The sequence below is a fragment of the Staurois parvus genome, unplaced genomic scaffold (genome assembly GCF_062004578.1).
Source record: "Staurois parvus isolate SC_StPar_1 unplaced genomic scaffold, SC_StPar_1.0 ptg000642l, whole genome shotgun sequence".
Taxonomy (NCBI): Eukaryota; Metazoa; Chordata; class Amphibia; order Anura; family Ranidae; genus Staurois; species Staurois parvus.
The window spans coordinates 394,047-412,976 of NW_028318438.1; the positions used below are offsets into that span (position 1 = coordinate 394,047).

The 18,930-nt window shown below is 39.6% G+C and overlaps 1 protein-coding gene across 4 annotated transcripts in view; it reads right to left on the bottom strand.

Annotated features, from left to right (window-relative positions):
- LOC149449016 (protein-L-isoaspartate(D-aspartate) O-methyltransferase-like) overlaps window positions 1-18,930 on the bottom strand; it is a 269,416-nt gene that overhangs the window by 69,111 nt on the left and 181,375 nt on the right. Inside the window, exons 2-3 of one of the 4 annotated variants that reach the window (XM_089693943.1) lie at window positions 4,442-4,536; window positions 997-1,148 (exon numbers count right to left, since the gene is read on the bottom strand). In XM_089693943.1, the coding sequence (XP_089550069.1) occupies window positions 997-1,148; window positions 4,442-4,449 (160 nt within the window). In that variant the 5' untranslated portion in view covers window positions 4,450-4,536. Of the gene's footprint in view, window positions 1-996; window positions 1,149-4,441; window positions 4,537-18,930 lie in introns of those variants that run through there. The other 3 variants (XM_089693944.1, XM_089693942.1, XM_089693941.1) reach the window with 3 other exon arrangements.

An 18,930-nucleotide genomic window follows, 5' to 3' on the forward strand; every position in this document is an offset into this window, starting at 1 on the left:
TTTTCAATACCTGATGGAAAGCACCTGTATGAACCTCTGTTCTTCAGAGTGGTAGTCTTTAAGGGGTTGAATAATTGTGGCAATGAAGAAACCACATAAGAACCATTTACTACTGTATTACATAAACAATTGATGTCATTTTAGTTGCATTTGGGTAGTTACAACGTCCTTGTAGGATTTGATTCTGAATACAATTCCAAATGTACACTATAGTCCCTAAACCCCTTTACAGCATTGGGGGTTGAATAATTTTGGTCACAACTGTATATGATGGACATCCTAAAATCAGAAAATGAGGCAGGCTCTAAATGGTTTGTGGTGCCTCTAATGCACGCTGTAAAAAGCTCACTGTGCCCAGTGAAATCAGAGTAAACAATTTTAGTACAGGAGAGGGCCTGTGCAACTGAGCAAGACTTAAGTACACTTGGAGTTCAGCTTTAGCCTGGGTTCACACTGATGCGGTGCGGAATTCGCACCCGTTTCTGTGCGAATTCCACACCACATCATAGTCGCACCCCGTTCATGCGACCTGCTGCCGCCTAGCAACCTCCGCTAAACCGCGCATGCGGCGCTTTAAAAAAAACGCTCCGCAAACGCCGGACCAACGCTTGCCAAACACTATAGGGGCGTTTGGCAAGCGTTGGTAAAACAGTCAAGTGTGAATGAGCCCTTAGAGCTTAGTTGCCTTCGGTATTGGAGAGCATTATCAGTTCATTGATTTCACCTGTAGCCTAGTATGTTCTTTGTTCCTAAAATCAGTGAGTTACTATAAAAATAGGTAAAAACAGCAATAAATCCTACCAAATAACTAATCATTTCACACAGAGATTCTCAGGCACAAGATTGTACAATTCATCTATCAAACTGATCATTTATTTTTGTCAGAGCAGTTACAGGGTCGCAGTGCAGAACATTCTGTTCTTTAATTAATTCACACATTAGATACATTTGATCCTAATTTGACTTTATTATTCAAATAAACAGACTATGACTTACTTCTAAGATTGCTAACAAGATCGCTGTGTGTTTTTCCACTTGATGTCCAAGCCATGGCCCTTGAGAACAGGAATCCAAACGGTAATGTTACTGTGGCCAGCCGTATGAAACTGCTCATGTCACAGAACCAGCGAGATGATCCACAGCCTGCTCTGTCAGTCAGAAAGAATTCATGAGCAGTGTCAGATTACTGAGAGGGAGAAGTTCAGTTATACAAGTGAAGCCCACTGACAGGCTGAAAAGCTGTATCCAAAATATGTGTGCCAATAAGTCTTACATATAGTTTCAATAAGTCTTAGGACTGCTCTGTGTATTAGTGTGACACCAGAGACTATTATTAACATTTACATGAAAACCTTATAAAAGTGGTTCTAAAGCCAAAACTTTTTTTTTTACCTTCCATAAAAAGGTGAAAAACATTTTACAATCCCATTTCACACAGCAGGTGAGTATAACATTTATTATTTTATTTTAAAAAGATGTGCCTTTAGTAACACTTTAAATCAAGGGAAGAAAAAACAATTTATACAATGTAATAAAATCAGCACTGCATAAATACAAGAAATAAAAACACATTTAAAGCAGAACTCCAGGTATGATCTTAAAGTAATAAGCTAAACATGCTTTTTTACCTTAATGCATTCCTTCCATTAAGATAACAATTTTTTTATATTCCTCTGTCCTCCCCCTGCCCTGAGTGAAGAGGGGGAAATAGATCCAGTGCTGTGCATGGCTGCATCTCTTCTCCCTTCGCTTCCTCTTCATACAGGGACTCGAACAGCAGCAGGAGCCATTGGTACCTGCTGCAGTCAATCAAATGCAGTGAGGACATGGGGGTGGGGCTAAGTCCTACTGTGAATGTCTATGGAGCACAGCTCTATAGACACAGCTCAGAAGCGAGCAGACACTGTGTTCCACCATAGCAAACGGCTTGCTATGGAAACCCACGAAGAAGAGGAGGAGCCAAGATCGCTGCCGGGTAACTCGAGTAGAGGAGGATTGAGGCCACTCTGTGCAATACTATGGCACAGAGCAGAGGAGTATAAAATGTTTGTTATTTTAAAAAACAATGTGACTTCAGTAACACTTTAATTGCAGAGTTCAAAGAATCCAGCTTAAACCAATGTAAATATGTATATCTCATACCTGAGGGACCATTGTTTAAGCTGGACATTACTGTAGTAGTTGGCACTACTACAGCAATCGCCACAATCTTCCAGGTTCCATGCCAAGCATTTGCCTTGCTGCACACCGCTCAGAGGAAGTAGCATAAATAGGCTTATTTTTCAAAACAAAAGTAAGAAAAGAAAACAGTAGAACAGTTGAAGGGGCAGAGCACAGACCGGTGACTGATAGTCACTGCTCTCCGCTCAGAACAGACCGGGAACTGAGCGAACAGGGGGTCATGTGATTGCTCAGTTCTCAGGCTAAGAGTTGGTGGGGGTGCAGCCACTGGTGTATTTAGGTTCTGCGCTGCCCTAGGCAATACAAAAAACAGACGCCCCTCCTCCCCGGCATAGAGAGCCTGACACCAACCAACACCAGACCTCCCCCTCGCCCCCCCTTCCCGCGGAGAGAGCCTGACAGTGACCAACAACACCCCTGCCCCATCGTTCCCTCACCCGAGAGAGCCAATCGGGCTCTGCATACACCATCAAGCAGCCCACAGCCTCTCTCAGATCCCACCAGGTCCCCATGCTGCATATGTCCCTTCTTCCAGGGGGCAGTGTTGCCCCCTAATAAATGCCACCCTAGGCAAATACGCCTCTGGGTGCAGCGACACAGTGATACTGCAGCACGAGTATGTATGTTTATTTTTTTTTACTGTCCCCACACTTCCCCTTTAAATCAATGAAAAACATTGGACCAGCAAAAGTAATAACCTAATAACATTTGTTTTTTGCCAGACTCACACAGAACAAATGTACATGCGGTTTCACTGGGTGAATTACAATGTATTCTCTTTTTAATACATCTCCATGTTTCAAATAAGACACATGCCTCTTGTCTTTAGAAAGAAAACATTTGCTTATCCCAGATTTTAGCTTTAGGCTCCATTCACACTATGGCATTTATCAGCTGGACGCTCAGAAATGCTCAACAAGCAAAATCCAAATCAATTCTATGGCCCTTGTTTACATATGAGTGTTTCCTCACCTATAGCAAAACGCCTGTCGCTCAAAAAAGCATGTGCGTTACTTTTCAGGCAGATCTGAGCGTTTTGTGCCCCTAGACTTGAATGGAAAACACCTGAACACTGGGAATGAGCATTTTAAGTGTTTTTTCAGGCATTTTCAGCTCAAACAGCAGATATCTCTATTGGCCAAAGCAAAAACACCTAAATGAAAAAAAAATGCCTGAAAAAACCTATAATATTTGCAAATCTGGAAAAAAAAAAAAAAAAAAAAAGCTGGAAAAAGCCTGAAAAACGCTCAGCGTGAATGGAGCCTTAAAGTGTAAGATCGCCTCTTCACAAATAAATTAAAAGATTAACTAACAGGTTACACCCTGCCCACACCCCTGGTCCTTCCTCCCATTTACCTCTGTGGGTGATTAGCTGTCACTGCTCACATGGCTGGTGCAGCGGTCAGGGGATTTGAAAGCCGCACTTTTCTTCCCTTTATTTACTTAACCACTTCCTCGAGCAAAATCATGTATTTATACGGGGGGAGTAGAGCCATACAAAAGCAGTGTGCTTACAGTGTAAAGCACACACACAGTTAACCATTTGATCGTCCTAGATGTTATCCCCTTCCTGCCCAGTGCCATTAGTACAGTGTCAGTGCTTTTAACACTGATCACTGTATTGGTGTCACTGGGGATGTCAGTGACACCAAGTCCGTTCCCCTCAGTGTCAGAATGCCCGTCTCAGTCCCGCTATAAGTCACTGATCGCCACCATTACTAGTAAAAAAAAAAAACTAAATAAAACCGCTATAACTTTCACATAAACCAATTAATTTACACGTATTGGGATATTTTTTTTTTTTTAGCAAAGACAGGAAGCAGAATACATTTTGTCCTAAATTTGCCGAAATTTGATTTTTAAATTTTTTTTTTTACTGGACATGTTTAATAGCAAAAAGTCAAAAATATAGTTTTTTTCTCAAAATTGTTGGTCTTCTTTTGTTTATAGCGCAAACAAATAAAATAAAGCAGAGGCGATCAAATACCACCAAAAGAAAGCTCTATTTGTGGGGGAAAAAAAAGAGGACGTAAATGTCATTTGGGTGCAGCGTTGCATGACCGCGCAATTGTCAGTTAAAGTAACGCAGCGTCGTATCGCAAAAAATGGCCTGGTCAGGAAGGGGGGCAAATCCTCTGGAGGGCAAGTGGTTAAAAGAGGTTTTAAAAAGCTGAAGGTAACAGCTAATCACTTACAATTGTAAGCGCAGTAGGGAACAGGGGGGGGGGGGGTGAGGTTAGGCTGTAGGGCGTTAGCTTACCTTTTCATTTCTTGTGAGCCTAGCTATACTGCAGGAAGGTGGAATCAGGACCACTTGCAGCCTTCTTGTTTCAAATATGAAGGGCTAAGAGCAACCTGAATAGTTCCACAGAAAAAAAAAAAAAAAACCCAGAAACCACAGCCTTCTATTGTTTTTATATTTTAGTTCAGCACAAGAGGGCTAGCATCCTTCACAAAGGTTACTTTCATAAAAGGACACTGAAATACCAAGAAATATCAATACAGAAAATGCACAAATTGTATCCGGTCCGCTCTCATGCTGGAGACACAATTAGAAGATTAGATGGCAGATTACCTTATGACAGGCAAGGAAACAGCATCATTCACAATGGCTGTAATGTCCTCTGAAGGCTCACTTCACACCAAGAAACGTTCAGCAATGGCTCAAGAGACACATGCACATAAACAAGCTCTGAACATCCTCTTGGGTCCTGACACTCAGTAGGCTCTCTTATTATGATTTCCACAGCACGCTCAAACTTATACTATGTGACCTTTATTTAGAGATTAATAAAAGAGGGAAACAAATGTCATTTATTTGAGTGGAACAGATTTCTGGTATTAGGAGGAGTTAGAAGTATATTACAGTAAATCTACAAACACTTGCATTTCATTACGACCCATGGGGTTGTTTACAATTGGCGGTTTTAAATGTTAACGGTTGTTCTGAAAGATCCATTAAATATCCTGCTAATGTTTAAGATGGTTGCTGCCGTTATGGTGGCAGGTTTTATTGTTAAGTCTCCCTGGAGCAGCAGCAGCATTCCCCGGCTGCAAAGCAGACTCCTGTTCATCCAACCAACCTCCCTAACTGAAGAATGGAAAGGAAATATTAGTGCCCAAGGACATAGGTCCCCTATAATGGAACTCAAGTGAAGCCACCGACTCCAGTTAATGGCTCTCCAATGGCAAAATCTATTAGCAAAATCCTCGAATAAACACGTACACTTACTGAATACTTTCACTGCCTTTAAACATGTAATTTTATGTACGCAGAAGTGCTGTATTATTTTCTAAGCCCTTTTTTAGGTTTGTGAGTAATCAGATGCAGACGAGTCATTTTCAAAGCTAGTGAAAAGAGTGGACTAGTATGAGGCTTCATGGAAAGACAATAGTCTAAACCAGTGGTCTCCAAACTGTGGCTCGGGGGCCAGATGGGCTTACTTTTATCTGGCTCTTCAGGCATTTTACCTTTCACTGATACAAAGCACTATTCCACCCACTGACACCAACGATGGGGCACTATTCCACCCACTGACACCAACAATGGGGCACTATTCCACCCACTGACACCAACAATGGGGCACTATTCCACCCACTGACACCAACAATGGGGCACTATTCCACCCACTGACACCAACAATGGGGCACTATTCCACCCACTGACACCAACAATGGGGCACTATTCCACCCATTGACACTAATGGTAGGGCACTATTCTTTCAACTGATACTAGTTAAGGCACACTCTTCCTCCACCCAATACTAAAGATGGAACAATGTTTATTCCCACTAATTCCAGGACATTTTCTACTCCCACCTGCCACTGTCTGCCCCCCCTAAAATGTTAATGACAGTAAACTGGCCATTTGTTTGAAAAGTTTGGAGACCCCCTACAGCTTGCAGCAAAGTCAACACTTGCTTACTGCATGTATTACACAGAAAGAAAGGTATTGCGGTGTCACCAAAGAGCCCCTGTGTCATGAAATGTTTGGGCACCCCAATCAATAACTGGCCTTTCATTGTGTATCAACTGACAGCTAGACAGGTGTGAGCTGTGTCCTGGTGACAATGGCAGGGGTCCCAGCATCCATCCACATCTAGTATACACTCACCAGTCACTTTATTAGGTAAGCCCGTTCAATTGCTTGGTAACACAAATTGCTAATCAGCCAATCACATGACAGTAACTCAATGCATTTTAGGCATGTAGAGGTGGTGAAGAAGACGTGCTAAAGTTTAAACTGAGCATCAGAATGGGGAAGAAAAGGGGATTTAAGTGATTTGAACATGGCATGATTGTTGGTTCCAGACGGGCTGGTCTGAGTATTTCAAAAACTGCTGATCTACTGGAAGATTCAAGCACAACCATCTTTAAGGTTTACAAAGAATAATCCGAAAATATCCAGTGAGCGGAAGTTGTGCAGATGAAAATGCCTTGTTGATGTCAGAGATCAGAGGAGAAGGGGCAGACTGGTTGCTGCAATATTCAGATGGTAGGGTCAGAACCTGGTGTAAATAACATGAAAACATGGATCCATCCTTAATCAAAACCAAGTGTATGAAATCAATAGTGAAATACACAATATCGCGCTGGATGCAGAAATAGATTAAATCATATGTGAAAATACCAATATCATAACATCCCTTTCTGCCACTATATAAATAAATCCAATAAAAAATTAAAACCACAGCGATGGTGAAAAAGTGGCGCACACACTTAGCAGTGATAAACTAATCATAGAAATGACAATATATTAAAAAAAATGAAACAACCAATAAAATTCCAAAAAAAATTAATATGTGAAAAAAATATATAGTGAAAAAATTAAATAATGTGAATCCAAATAAAACATCACATATTTAAATCCACCATGTGATGAAAACAACTTCCAGTGAAAACGATGAATATCCAGTGATGAAAAAAAACTGGCCACAGTGCGCCCCCACATGGGTATGCACTTACCAGTGCTTTATTGTCCTCTGCTTTGGCAGGTGAGAAAAAGAAGAGGGCTTTAACGGGTAAGCGATGATACAAGAGGTGAAAGGAGTCTCCAATATCCACTTGTTCAGCCACCTCTGCACAAGGATCTCACACGGTATCCAATGTCACTCCATGAACAACCATATCATGTAAATAGAAGAAAGAACAAGACCCGCTCCAATGGTGTAGTACAAATATCGATAGCTTTATTGTTTTAAAAGTTGCACTTACAATGTGTACAAAAATTACAAGCCAAATGCAGTGTGGAAAAGCGGAGACCGCTTAGGTGCTCTCACCACCTCCGAAACAAACATCAGACGTCGTCGTGTCACTTCTGACACGTTTCGTCTTTTTCTGACTTTTTCATAGGGGTGACGGTGCGGTGTGGCTTCACTCTTAAGTACGGAAGTTATAATTGGAGTCACCAGGCTACGAATTCATCCCAATTTGTCCACACACACACTTTACAGGATGTGATGTCAACAAATGGCGGAAACGGACTCCATGTATCAACAAAAAAGGGCAATCACAGACATTCATAAAATGAATATAGAACCGTAAGCATAATTTAAAAGAAAGTAAAACAAATAATGATTACATATAAACATATTTAAAGAACATATGCAATCACCAATGAAGACAAACATTATTACATAAACCAGCAATATTATACTCACTGAAAAATCAGTAATGTATTCATATATAAAAACATGATAATCTCTAAAAAACATTTTTAAAAATCTAAAAAAAGTGAATGATCAAAGCCATCACAAATATAATAAATCTGTTTATCCGCGTATAATAACTGAAATATTATTAAACATGTGCATTAACCCAAAATACTTCTAAGTATCGCTTACAAAACAATTGATGTCCAATTCTACATTCAAACCTCCCGGTATTAGGGACTGAAGTCAATATATCCATTTTGTCTCCCTCCGTGACAGATCTCTAATTCTATTGGAGCCCCTCCAATTAGGAGAGACCCAATCTACCCCCCAAAATGTAAGTACTGTAGGATCCTTATGATGGAATTTTTCAAAATGATCTTAAACATTATGGCGAGTGTAGCCCTAATATTTTTCATATGTTCAGCGATCCTCACTTTAAGAGGTCGTTTTGTGCGACCTATATAAATTAGATCACAAGGGCACTGAATGGCATACACCACAAAAGTTGTGTCGCATGTGATGAATTCTGCTATTTTAAATTCATGTTTAACTGTATTAGAAGTAAAGGATTGGAGTTTAATTACATTACCATCAGCAGTGCGACATGCTTTGCATTTTCTACATGCATTAAATCCCTTTTTGGAGGGAAACAGAAATAGTTCTTGGAATATCCAATATCTTTTTGACTACCTTTTCCCCCAAATTTGGTGCTCTTCTATAGATAAACTTAGGCCATTCTGGTAAGACTGGACCCAATACTTTATGGGAAGGAGAATGATAATAAACATCAATGGAATTTATCAAATTTTCATTGTCAGTACAAAAAGAGGTAGAATCTATATTTCAGAGATATTGGCATGTTCTCCTGATAAATAAAGTCTTAACCGAACGGCCTAAGTTTATCTATAAAAGAGCACCAACTTTGGGGGAAAAGGTAGTCAAAGAGATATTCCAAGAACTATTTATATGGTTCCCTCCAAAAAGGGATTTAATGCATGTAGAAAATGCAAAGCATGTTGCACTGCTGATGGTAATGTAATTAAACTCCAATCCTTTACTTCTAATACAGTTAAACATGAATTTAAAATAGCAGAATTCATCACACGCGACACAACTTTTGTGGTGTATGCCATTCAGTGCCCTTGTGATCTAATTTATATACACAAACCGACCTCTTATAGAGAGGATTGTGGAACATATGAAAAATATTAGGGCTACACTCACCATAATGTATCTGATCATTTTGCAAAATTCCATCAAAAGGATCCTACAGTACTTACATTTTGGGGGGTAGATTGGGTATCTCTTAATTGGAGGGGCTCCAATAGAATTAGAGATCTGTCACGGAGGGAGACAAAATGGATATAAATGACTTTAGTCCCTAATACCGGGAGGTTTGAATGTAGAATTAGAAATCAATTGTTTTATAAGCGATACGTAGGAGTATTTTGGGTTAATGCACATGTTTAATAATATTTCAGTTATTATAGGTGGATGAACAGATTTATTATATTTGTGATGGCTTTGATCATATTTTAGATTTATTTTTTTTTAGAGTTTATCATGTTTTTAGATATGAATACATTATTGATGAACATATTACTGATTTTTTAGTGTGTATAGTAATCATTATTTGTTTTACTTTCTTTTAAATTATACTGATGGTTCTATTTTAATTTATGAGTATTGTACCCGATTGCCCTTTTTGGTTGATATATGGAGTCAGTTTCTGCGATTTGTTGACATCACATCCTGTGAGGTGTGTGTGGACAAATTAGGATCAATTAGGATCAATGTCCTAATAGCCTGGTGACTCCAATTATAACTTCCGTACATAAGAGTTAAGCCGCATCGCACCGTCACCCCTATCAGTAAGTCAGAAATGACAAAACGCGTCAGGCGTGACGGTGTGGCAAACCGGAAGGGACGCGGGCCCATAACCAGAAGTGATGCGACGGCGTCTGATGTTGTTTGTTCTGGAGGTGGTGTGTCACGTACCTGGTTGGGGAGTCTGATATGGAGAGAAGGTGTCCTCTTACGACTCCCGCTCGGAGCCCGATCGTGGGAACAGAGGGCGCAGAGCCAGCAGTGGCACGAGTGCCGGGTGGATCTGGAGCTGGCGGCAGGTAGCTGAAGACCCAGGCGATCCGGATGCAGGCAAGGTGCAGATGCAGGAACGTAGGTGCAGCAGCAGGCAGGTATGGCGGCAATCAGGATTCAGACTGGGACTGGACACCAAAGCGTGGATGCGGTAGCAGGCAGGTATGGCAGTGACCAGGATGCAGGCCAGGTGCAGGACAGTGGGTGCAGCGGCAGCTAAGTATGGCAGCCTTCAGGATGCAAGCCAGGGGCAGATAAATAGATGCAGCAGAGTCAGACAAACGGGGTCAGTATTAAGCGGGCAGATCAAGTACAAGGGAGCAGGCAAGCGGATGGTCAGGGATAGCGGAGGTCGGTGCAGGCGGAGTTCTTTCTTAGTCAGGTCAGATCAGAATACAAGCAACAAGATCAGGTAATAAGTGCAGGGACGTTGTAGACCAGAAGGCATCGATTGTACTGAATTGCAGGTTTAATATAGCCGCAACCCGAAGGGATCTTTCGCCGTCGGGTCCCTGACATGGTGAGAACACTGCATTTGGCTTGTAGTTTTTGTACACATTGTAAGTGCAACTTTTAAAGCAATAAAGCTATCTATATATTTGTACTACACCATTGGAGCGGGTCTTGTTCTTTCTTCTATTTACAGGATATGGTTGTTCACGGAGTGACATCGGATACCGTGTGAGATCCTTGTGCATAGGTGGCTGAACAAGTGGATATTGGGGACTCCTTTCCCTCTTGTATCATCGCTTACCAGGTAGCCTCCCTGGAGGTATTCCCGAGTGTAGCTCGGGGTAAAGTTTCAGCACCAAAAGCGGTAACCCCGAGCTACACTCGGGCTTACCATGCAGCTTTGCTCCGGCATCTGTTCTTTACTTACCTTGTCCTGCGCTCCCGCGATGTCCCTCCTGCAGTGTCCCCGGCAATGTAATCCGGCGGATGCTGGCATCTGTCATCTAGGTTCCGTCCCCTGCAAGCGTCAGGACGTACGGGGGACGGAACGGCGGGAAATTTGAAAATGACCAAAAGTGACATTCACTCAATACACTAAAATCACATAGTAAAACATTAATGTATCAAACCATTTCACATACATTTTGTCCCGAGTGCTTTGTCCTGTGCCCTGCCTGCATTTGTACTGTTCTTTATGCCTGGAAACTGAGAAACGTCCATGGCGTCCAAAAAGCGTCCCTTTAGGTCAAAATCGGTTTTAGACCAGCTAGAGAACAGCGATAGTAAATCAGAACCACTTGCAGAATTGAGTGATAATGATTCGTGGGGAGATTCGTCATCAGACACTGAAAACGATTTTGCGACTTTGCTCAGTGATGTGCGAACTTGGCGCTATATTTCAAATTTCAGTGTTTTTGGTTTGATTATATTATTGAATTAAATTTATTATTATTATATTATTTTTTATGATTTATTAAATTATAATTTATGATTTTGTGTTTCAAATTTTATCATACCCGGGATGTTTACTAGACTCTTGTTCGGACAGATTTCAGTGAGTTATTCCTAAAAATTACAGGCCTACAATAAAAAAAACTATATATTTCCATGCAAAAAAATGTACCGCTTTGAGCACAGAAATATGGACATAATCAGACCGCTAGGGAGGTTAAAGCCCTCTTCTTTTTTTCACCTGCCAAAAGCAGAGGACAATAAAGCTCTGGTAAGTGCACACCCATGTGGGGGCGCACTGTGACCACTGTTTTATTCATCACTGGATATTCTTCGTTTTCACTGGAAGTTGTTTTCACCACATGGTGGATTTAAATATGTGATGTTTTATTTGGATTCACATTATTCTATTTTTTCACTATATAATTTTTTCACATATTAATGACATTTTTTTTAATATTATTGGTTGTTTAATTTTTTGCAATATTTGTCATTTCTATGGATCCATCCTGCCTTGTAGCAACGGTTCAGGCTGGTGGTGGTGTAATGGTGTCGGGCATATTTTCTTGGCACTAGCAAGGTGTACCTAATAAAGTGCCTGGTGAGTGTATATGGGCTCCTAAATCCCAAATGACCAATGTGTGCATAGACCACACAGATCGTATGTCCTCTACTGTACATATTACAACAACCAACCATGCTCCACACATGTCCCAATTTTCATTATCCAGATTCAAGTGTTTTTTTATGGGACACCATTTTGGGATAGTAGACTATAAAAATCATTTACAGAAATAGAAGTCAGTCAAGGAAAACAATTTTGTGTGCTTTTGTAGAGAATTTATGTTACATATTTCTGTGCAGAAAAAAAACTTGCATGACAGCAGTGTTATGGTGTGAACAGGGCACATAGAAAACAATTATTTACTTTGTTTCCTTCCAGAGACCTACCTTTTAAATAAACACGTCTCTGCACATGGTGCGAACAAGCTGATGCAAGTCAAATCTGAGTTTTTATGCATGTATGGTATGGATGAGACCTTAAGCCCTGGTTCACACGTGTTTTATCATGTGTTTTCACGGACACTGATTCACATGACATGGCAGATAGCTTGTGTTCCTATCAAGCTGGTTCACATACATGTGATCGGACCACAGTCCGTTTTTAAAAAGGTTTTTGTGCAACTTTGGAGTGATGAGTTCTAAATTCACACCCCATAGAGTACAGTGCCTTTCTGAGATCAGTGTTCAGATATGAGCGATTCAGAGGCACTTTTGCACAGGGGATGAGTAACGGTTTTGCATAGAAGAGAGAGACCAAGCGGATCCAAAAACAAAGCACTTTCCAAATCGCATCATAAACACATAGGAGTTCAAACAAACCGCATGTGATATGCAGGGAACAAATCGCACTACTACAAAAATGCAGAGATTTCAGAACGCATAAATGTAAACCAGGGCTACGTGTTTAAGAGCATCAGATATAGCAACGTAGTTGGGGGAAAAAGCCTACCCCTTCCTCCGGGTTTGAGAAGTTGTTTATAAAACCACAACAGAATGCACAAAGAGACTCCTGTTAAAGCTTGATAAAGATTAGCGTCTCCTGACAGCAATGTAGGCAGCCGCTATCACACACACAGGGGTCCTGAAAAGAGGAGGATCAGGGCTGCTCTGTGCAAAATCACTGCACACAGCAGGTAAGTGTAACATTTTTGTTATTTAAAATAAAATAAAAAAAATCAAACAAAGTCTTTAACAGACTGTACTTGCATGCAGACCACGCTAGGTAATGTCCATATGTCATGCTGAGCCTCCATCATTAAAAGAGCTAAAATTAATTTAAATGAAAGAGGAAGGCCTCGGAAAGGCTGGATGATGTTAGACCTCTTCCAGCCAGGAATTAAGACAGACTGACTATCTGACTTGCTGCAGCTTCTAATGTACACTGTGAGAATCTCACATTGTGCATTAAATCACAGTACACAATTACAGTACAAAAAGAGGCCTGTACAACTGTGCAAGATTGAAAGGAAGGATGAAGAGTTAAGGTTCAGGTAAGATCCACTTATTATTATCACAAGCAAGTAGGAAAAGACAAAAAGGGATAGATATATATCTGGCATTCAGAAATCCTTCAGGCGCATACATACATACATATAATTTGAATGCCTGAAGAAGCGCACTTGGTGACATGCGTTGGGCCTTATTGGATCACCTTCCTAAACAAATTATCGAGTAGATTAACCACGTCATTTTTGTCGTATGTATCTACTCTTAAGAAAGGTGTTTCGGGGTTCACTATTTGTAAGAATTATCATGATTATCATGTTTTTCAGGGAGAGTTTATTTCTTTGTGTTTTTAGATCCTATATCTCAATATTTTTCCTGAGGGTATCTATAGCACCTTAAAAGTCCTACATACTTTGCTACATTCTTTAATGTATCCTCTTTGGGACGTGGTGCTGATGGAAGGGCTATACCAGTTATGAAATAAACAGGAGTAGAGTGTAAGGTTGTATTAAAAAAGCAAACCAAAAAAACAACGCACATATCAGTGCAGGCAAAAACTTTCCATCTAGATTCTGTTCACACATATGCGTTCTGAAATCGCTTAGTTTGTATTGTGATGTAGGCATGCGGTTCTGTGTGAAGACCATTATCGTTTCTCTCTCAGGCCCTTTAATGTAAAACACTGCTATGCGTCATGAAATGCTACACTGCAGGTGCGTTTCCTTAGTAAGTTTGGGTGTCATTCAAAGTGAATGGCTCTGCAACTCAAGGAACTGCAGATTGTGATACATACACCTTCAGTATGTATGTGCCTAGTTAAGATTTTTAGCTTTAAGAAGACTTCCAGGTATGGCCAATTTTACATAATTATATTGGTCCACCTTGGAGCAATGTGACTATTACAGTTGTAAAATGGCAGTTATTTTTGACAGTTGAAAAATGGCAGTTATTTTTGACAGTTGAAAAATGGCAGTTGGAAAATGACAGTTATTTTGAGTCAAAAAATGACAGTTATTTTTGACAGTCGAAAAATGGCAGTCGGAAAATGGCAGTTTTTTTTGACAGTTGGAAAATGACAGTTGGAAAATGACAGTTGGAAAATGACAGTTGGAAAATGACAGCTGGAAAATGACAGCTGGAAAATGACAGCTGGAAAATGACAGCTGGAAAATGGCAGTTATTTTTGACAGTTGGAAAATGGCAGTTATTTTTGACAGTTGGAAAATGGCAGTTATTTTTGACAGTTGGAAAATGGCAGTTATTTTTGACAGTTGGAAAATGGCAGTTATTTTTGACAGTTGGAAAATGGCAGTTATTTTTGACAGTTGGAAAATAGCAGTTATTTTTGACAGTTGGAAAATAGCAGTTATTTTTGACAGTTGGAAAATGGCAGTTATTTTTGACAGTTGGAAAATGGCAGTTATTTGACAGTTGGAAAATGGCAGTTATTTGACAGTTGGAAAATGGCAGTTATTTTTGACAGTTGGAAAATGGCAGTCGGAAAAAGGCAGTCGGAAAAAGGCAGTTATTTTTGACAGTTGGAAAATGGCAGTCGGAAAATGGCAGTCGGAAAATGGCAGTTATTGTTGACAGTTGGAAAATGACAGTCGGAAAATGACAGTTATTTTTGGCAGTTGGAAAATGGCAGTTATTTTTGACAGTTGGAAAATGGCAGTTATTTTTGACAGTTGGAAAATGGCAGTTATTTTTGACAGTTGGAAAATGGCTGTCGGAAAATGGCAGTCGGAAAATGGCAGTTATTGTTGACAGTTGGAAAATGACAGTTATTTTTGGCAGTTGGAAAATGGCAGTTATTTTTGACAGTCGGAAAATGGCAGTCGGAAAATGGCAGTTGGAAAATGGCGGTTATTTTTGGCAGTTGGAAAATGGCAGTTATTTTTGGCAGTTGGAAAATGGCAGTTATTTTTGGCAGTTGGAAAATGGCAGTTATTTTTGGCAGTTGGAAAATGGCAGTTATTTTTGGCAGTTGGAAAATGGCAGTTATTTTTGGCAGTTGGAAAATGGCAGTTATTTTTGGCAGTTGGAAAATGGCAGTTATTTTTGACAGTTGGAAAATGGCAGTTATTTTTGACAGTTGGAAAATGGCAGTTGGAAAATGGCAGTTATTTTTGGCAGTTGGAAAATGGCAGTTGGAAAATGGCAGTTATTTTTGGCAGTTGGAAAATGGCAGTTATTTTTGACAGTCGGAAAATGACAGTTGGAAAATGGCAGTTATTTTTGACAGTTGGAAAATGGCAGTTATTTTTGACAGTTGGAAAATGGCAGTTATTTTTGGCAGTTGGAAAATGGCAGTTATTTTTGACAGTTGGAAAATGGCAGTTATTTTTGACAGTTGGAAAATGGCAGTTATTTTTGACAGTTGGAAAATGGCAGTTATTTTTGACAGTTGGAAAATGGCAGTTATTTTTGACAGTTGGAAAATGGCAGTTATTTTTGACAGTTGGAAAATGGCAGTTATTTTTGACAGTTGGAAAATGGCAGTTATTTTTGACAGTTGGAAAATGGCAGTCAGAAAAAGGCAGTCGGAAAAAGGCAGTCAAAAAAAGGCAGTTATTTTTGACAGTTGAAAAATGACAGTTATTTTTGACAGTTGGAAAATGGCTGTCGGAAAATGGCAGTCGGAAAATGGCAGTTATTGTTGACAGTTGGAAAATGGCAGTCGGAAAATGGCAGTTATTGTTGACAGTTGGAAAATGACAGTCGGAAAATGGCAGTTATTTTTGAAAGTTGGAAAATGGCAGTTATTTTTGACAGTTGGAAAATGGCAGTTATTTTTGACAGTTGGAAAATGGCAGTTATTTTTGACAGTTGGAAAATGGCAGTTATTTTTGACAGTCGGAAAATGGCAGTCGGAAAATGGCAGTTATTTTTGGCAGTTGGAAAATGGCAGTTATTTTTGACAGTTGGAAAATGACAGTTGGAAAATGGCAGTTATTTTTGACAGTTGGAAAATGGCAGTTATTTTTGACAGTTGGAAAATGGCAGTCGGAAAATGGCAGTTATTTTTGGCAGTCGGAAAATGGCAGTCGGAAAATGGCAGTTATTTTTGACAGTTGGAAAATGGCAGTTGGAAAATGACAGTTGGAAAATGACAGTTGGAAAATGAGTTATTTTTGACAGTTGGAAAATGGCAGTTATTTTTGGCAGTTGGAAAATGGCAGTTATTTTTGACAGTTGGAAAATGGCAGTCGGAAAATGGCAGTTATTTTTGGCAGTCGGAAAATGGCAGTTGGAATATGGCAGTTGGAAAATGGCAGTTATTTTTGACAGTTGGAAAATGGCAGTTGGAAAATGGCAGTTATTTTTGACAGTTGGAAAATGGCTGTCGGAAAATGGCAGTTATTTTTGACAGTTGGAAAATGACAGTTGGAAAATGGCAGTTATTTTTGACAGTTGGAAAATGGCAGTTATTTTTGACAGTTGGAAAATGGCAGTTATTTTTGACAGTTGGAAAATGGCAGTTATTTTTGGCAGTTGGAAAATGGCAGTTATTTTTGGCAGTTGGAAAATGGCAGTTATTTTTGGCAGTTGGAAAATGGCAGTTATTTTTGGCAGTTGGAAAATGGCAGTTATTTTTGGCAGTTGGAAAATGGCAGTTATTTTTGGCAGTTGGAAAATGGCAGTCGGAAAATGGCAGTTATTTTTGGCAGTCGGAAAATGGCAGTTGGAAAATGGCAGTTATTTTTGACAGTTGGAAAATGGCAGTTATTTTTGACAGTTGGAAAATGGCAGTTATTTTTGACAGTTGGAAAATGGCAGTTATTTTTGACAGTTGGAAAATGGCAGTTATTTTTGACAGTTGGAAAATGGCTGTCGGAAAATGGCAGTCGGAAAATGGCAGTTATTGTTGACAGTTGGAAAATGGCTGTCGGAAAATGGCAGTCGGAAAATGGCAGTTATTGTTGACAGTTGGAAAATGACAGTTATTTTTGGCAGTTGGAAAATGGCAGTCGGAAAATGGCAGTCGGAAAATGGCAGTTATTTTTGGCAGTCGGAAAATGGCAGTTGGAAAATGGCAGTTATTTTTGACAGTTGGAAAATGGCAGTTGGAAAATGGAAGTTATTTTTGGCAGTTGGAAAATGGCAGTTATTTTTGACAGTTGGAAAATGGCAGTTGGAAAATGACAGTTATTTTTGGCAGTTGGAAAATGGCAGTTATTTTTGACAGTTGGAAAATGGCAGTTATTTTTGACAGTTGGAAAATGGCAGTTATTTTTGACAGTTGGAAAATGGCAGTTATTTTTGACAGTTGGAAAATGGCAGTTATTTTTGACAGTTGGAAAATGGCAGTTATTTTTGACAGTTGGAAAATGGCAGTTATTTTTGACAGTTGAAAAATGAGTTATTTTTGACAGTTGGAAAATGGCTGTCGGAAAATGGCAGTCGGAAAATGGCAGTTATTTTTGACAGTTGAAAAATGACAGTTATTTTTGACAGTTGGAAAATGGCAGTCGGAAAATGGCAGTTATTGTTGACAGTTGGAAAATGGCAGTCGGAAAATGGCAGTTATTGTTAACAGTTGGAAAATGACAGTCGGAAAATGGCAGTTATTTTTGACAGTTGGAAAATGGCAGTTGGAAAATGACAGTTGGAAAATGACAGTTGGAAAATGAGTTATTTTTGACAGTTGGAAAATGGCAGTTATTTTTGGCAGTTGGAAAATGGCAGTTATTTTTGACAGTTGGAAAATGGCAGTCGGAAAATGGCAGTCGGAAAATGGCAGTTATTTTTGGCAGTCGGAAAATGGCAGTTGGAATATGGCAGTTGGAAAATGGCAGTTATTTTTGACAGTTGGAAAATGGCAGTTGGAAAATGGCAGTTATTTTTGACAGTTGGAAAATGACAGTTATTTTTGACAGTTGGAAAATGGCAGTTATTTTTGACAGTTGGAAAATGGCAGTTATTTTTGACAGTTGGAAAATGGCAGTTATTTTTGACAGTTGAAAAATGGCAGTTATTTTTGACAGTTGGAAAATGGCAGTTATTTTTGGCAGTTGGAAAATGGCAGTTATTTTTGGCAGTTGGAAAATGGCAGTTGGAAAATGGCAGTTATTTTTGACAGTTGGAAAATGGCAGTCGGAAAATGGCAGTCGGAAAATGGCAGTTATTTTTGGCAGTCGGAAAATGGCAGTTGGAAAATGGCAGTTATTTTTGACAGTTGGAAAATGGCAGTTATTTTTGACAGTTGGAAAATGGCAGTTATTTTTGACAGTTGGAAAATGGCTGTCGGAAAATGGCAGTCGGAAAATGGCAGTTATTGTTGACAGTTGGAAAATGACAGTTATTTTTGGCAGTTGGAAAATGGCAGTCGGAAAATGGCAGTCGGAAAATGGCAGTTATTTTTGACAGTTGGAAAATGGCAGTTGGAAAATGGCAGTTATTTTTGGCAGTTGGAAAATGGCAGTTATTTTTGACAGTTGGAAAATGGCAGTTGGAAAATGACAGTTATTTTTGGAAGTTGGAAAATGGCAGTTATTTTTGACAGTTGGAAAATGGCAGTTATTTTTGACAGTTGGAAAATGGCAGTTATTTTTGACAGTTGGAAAATGGCAGTTATTTT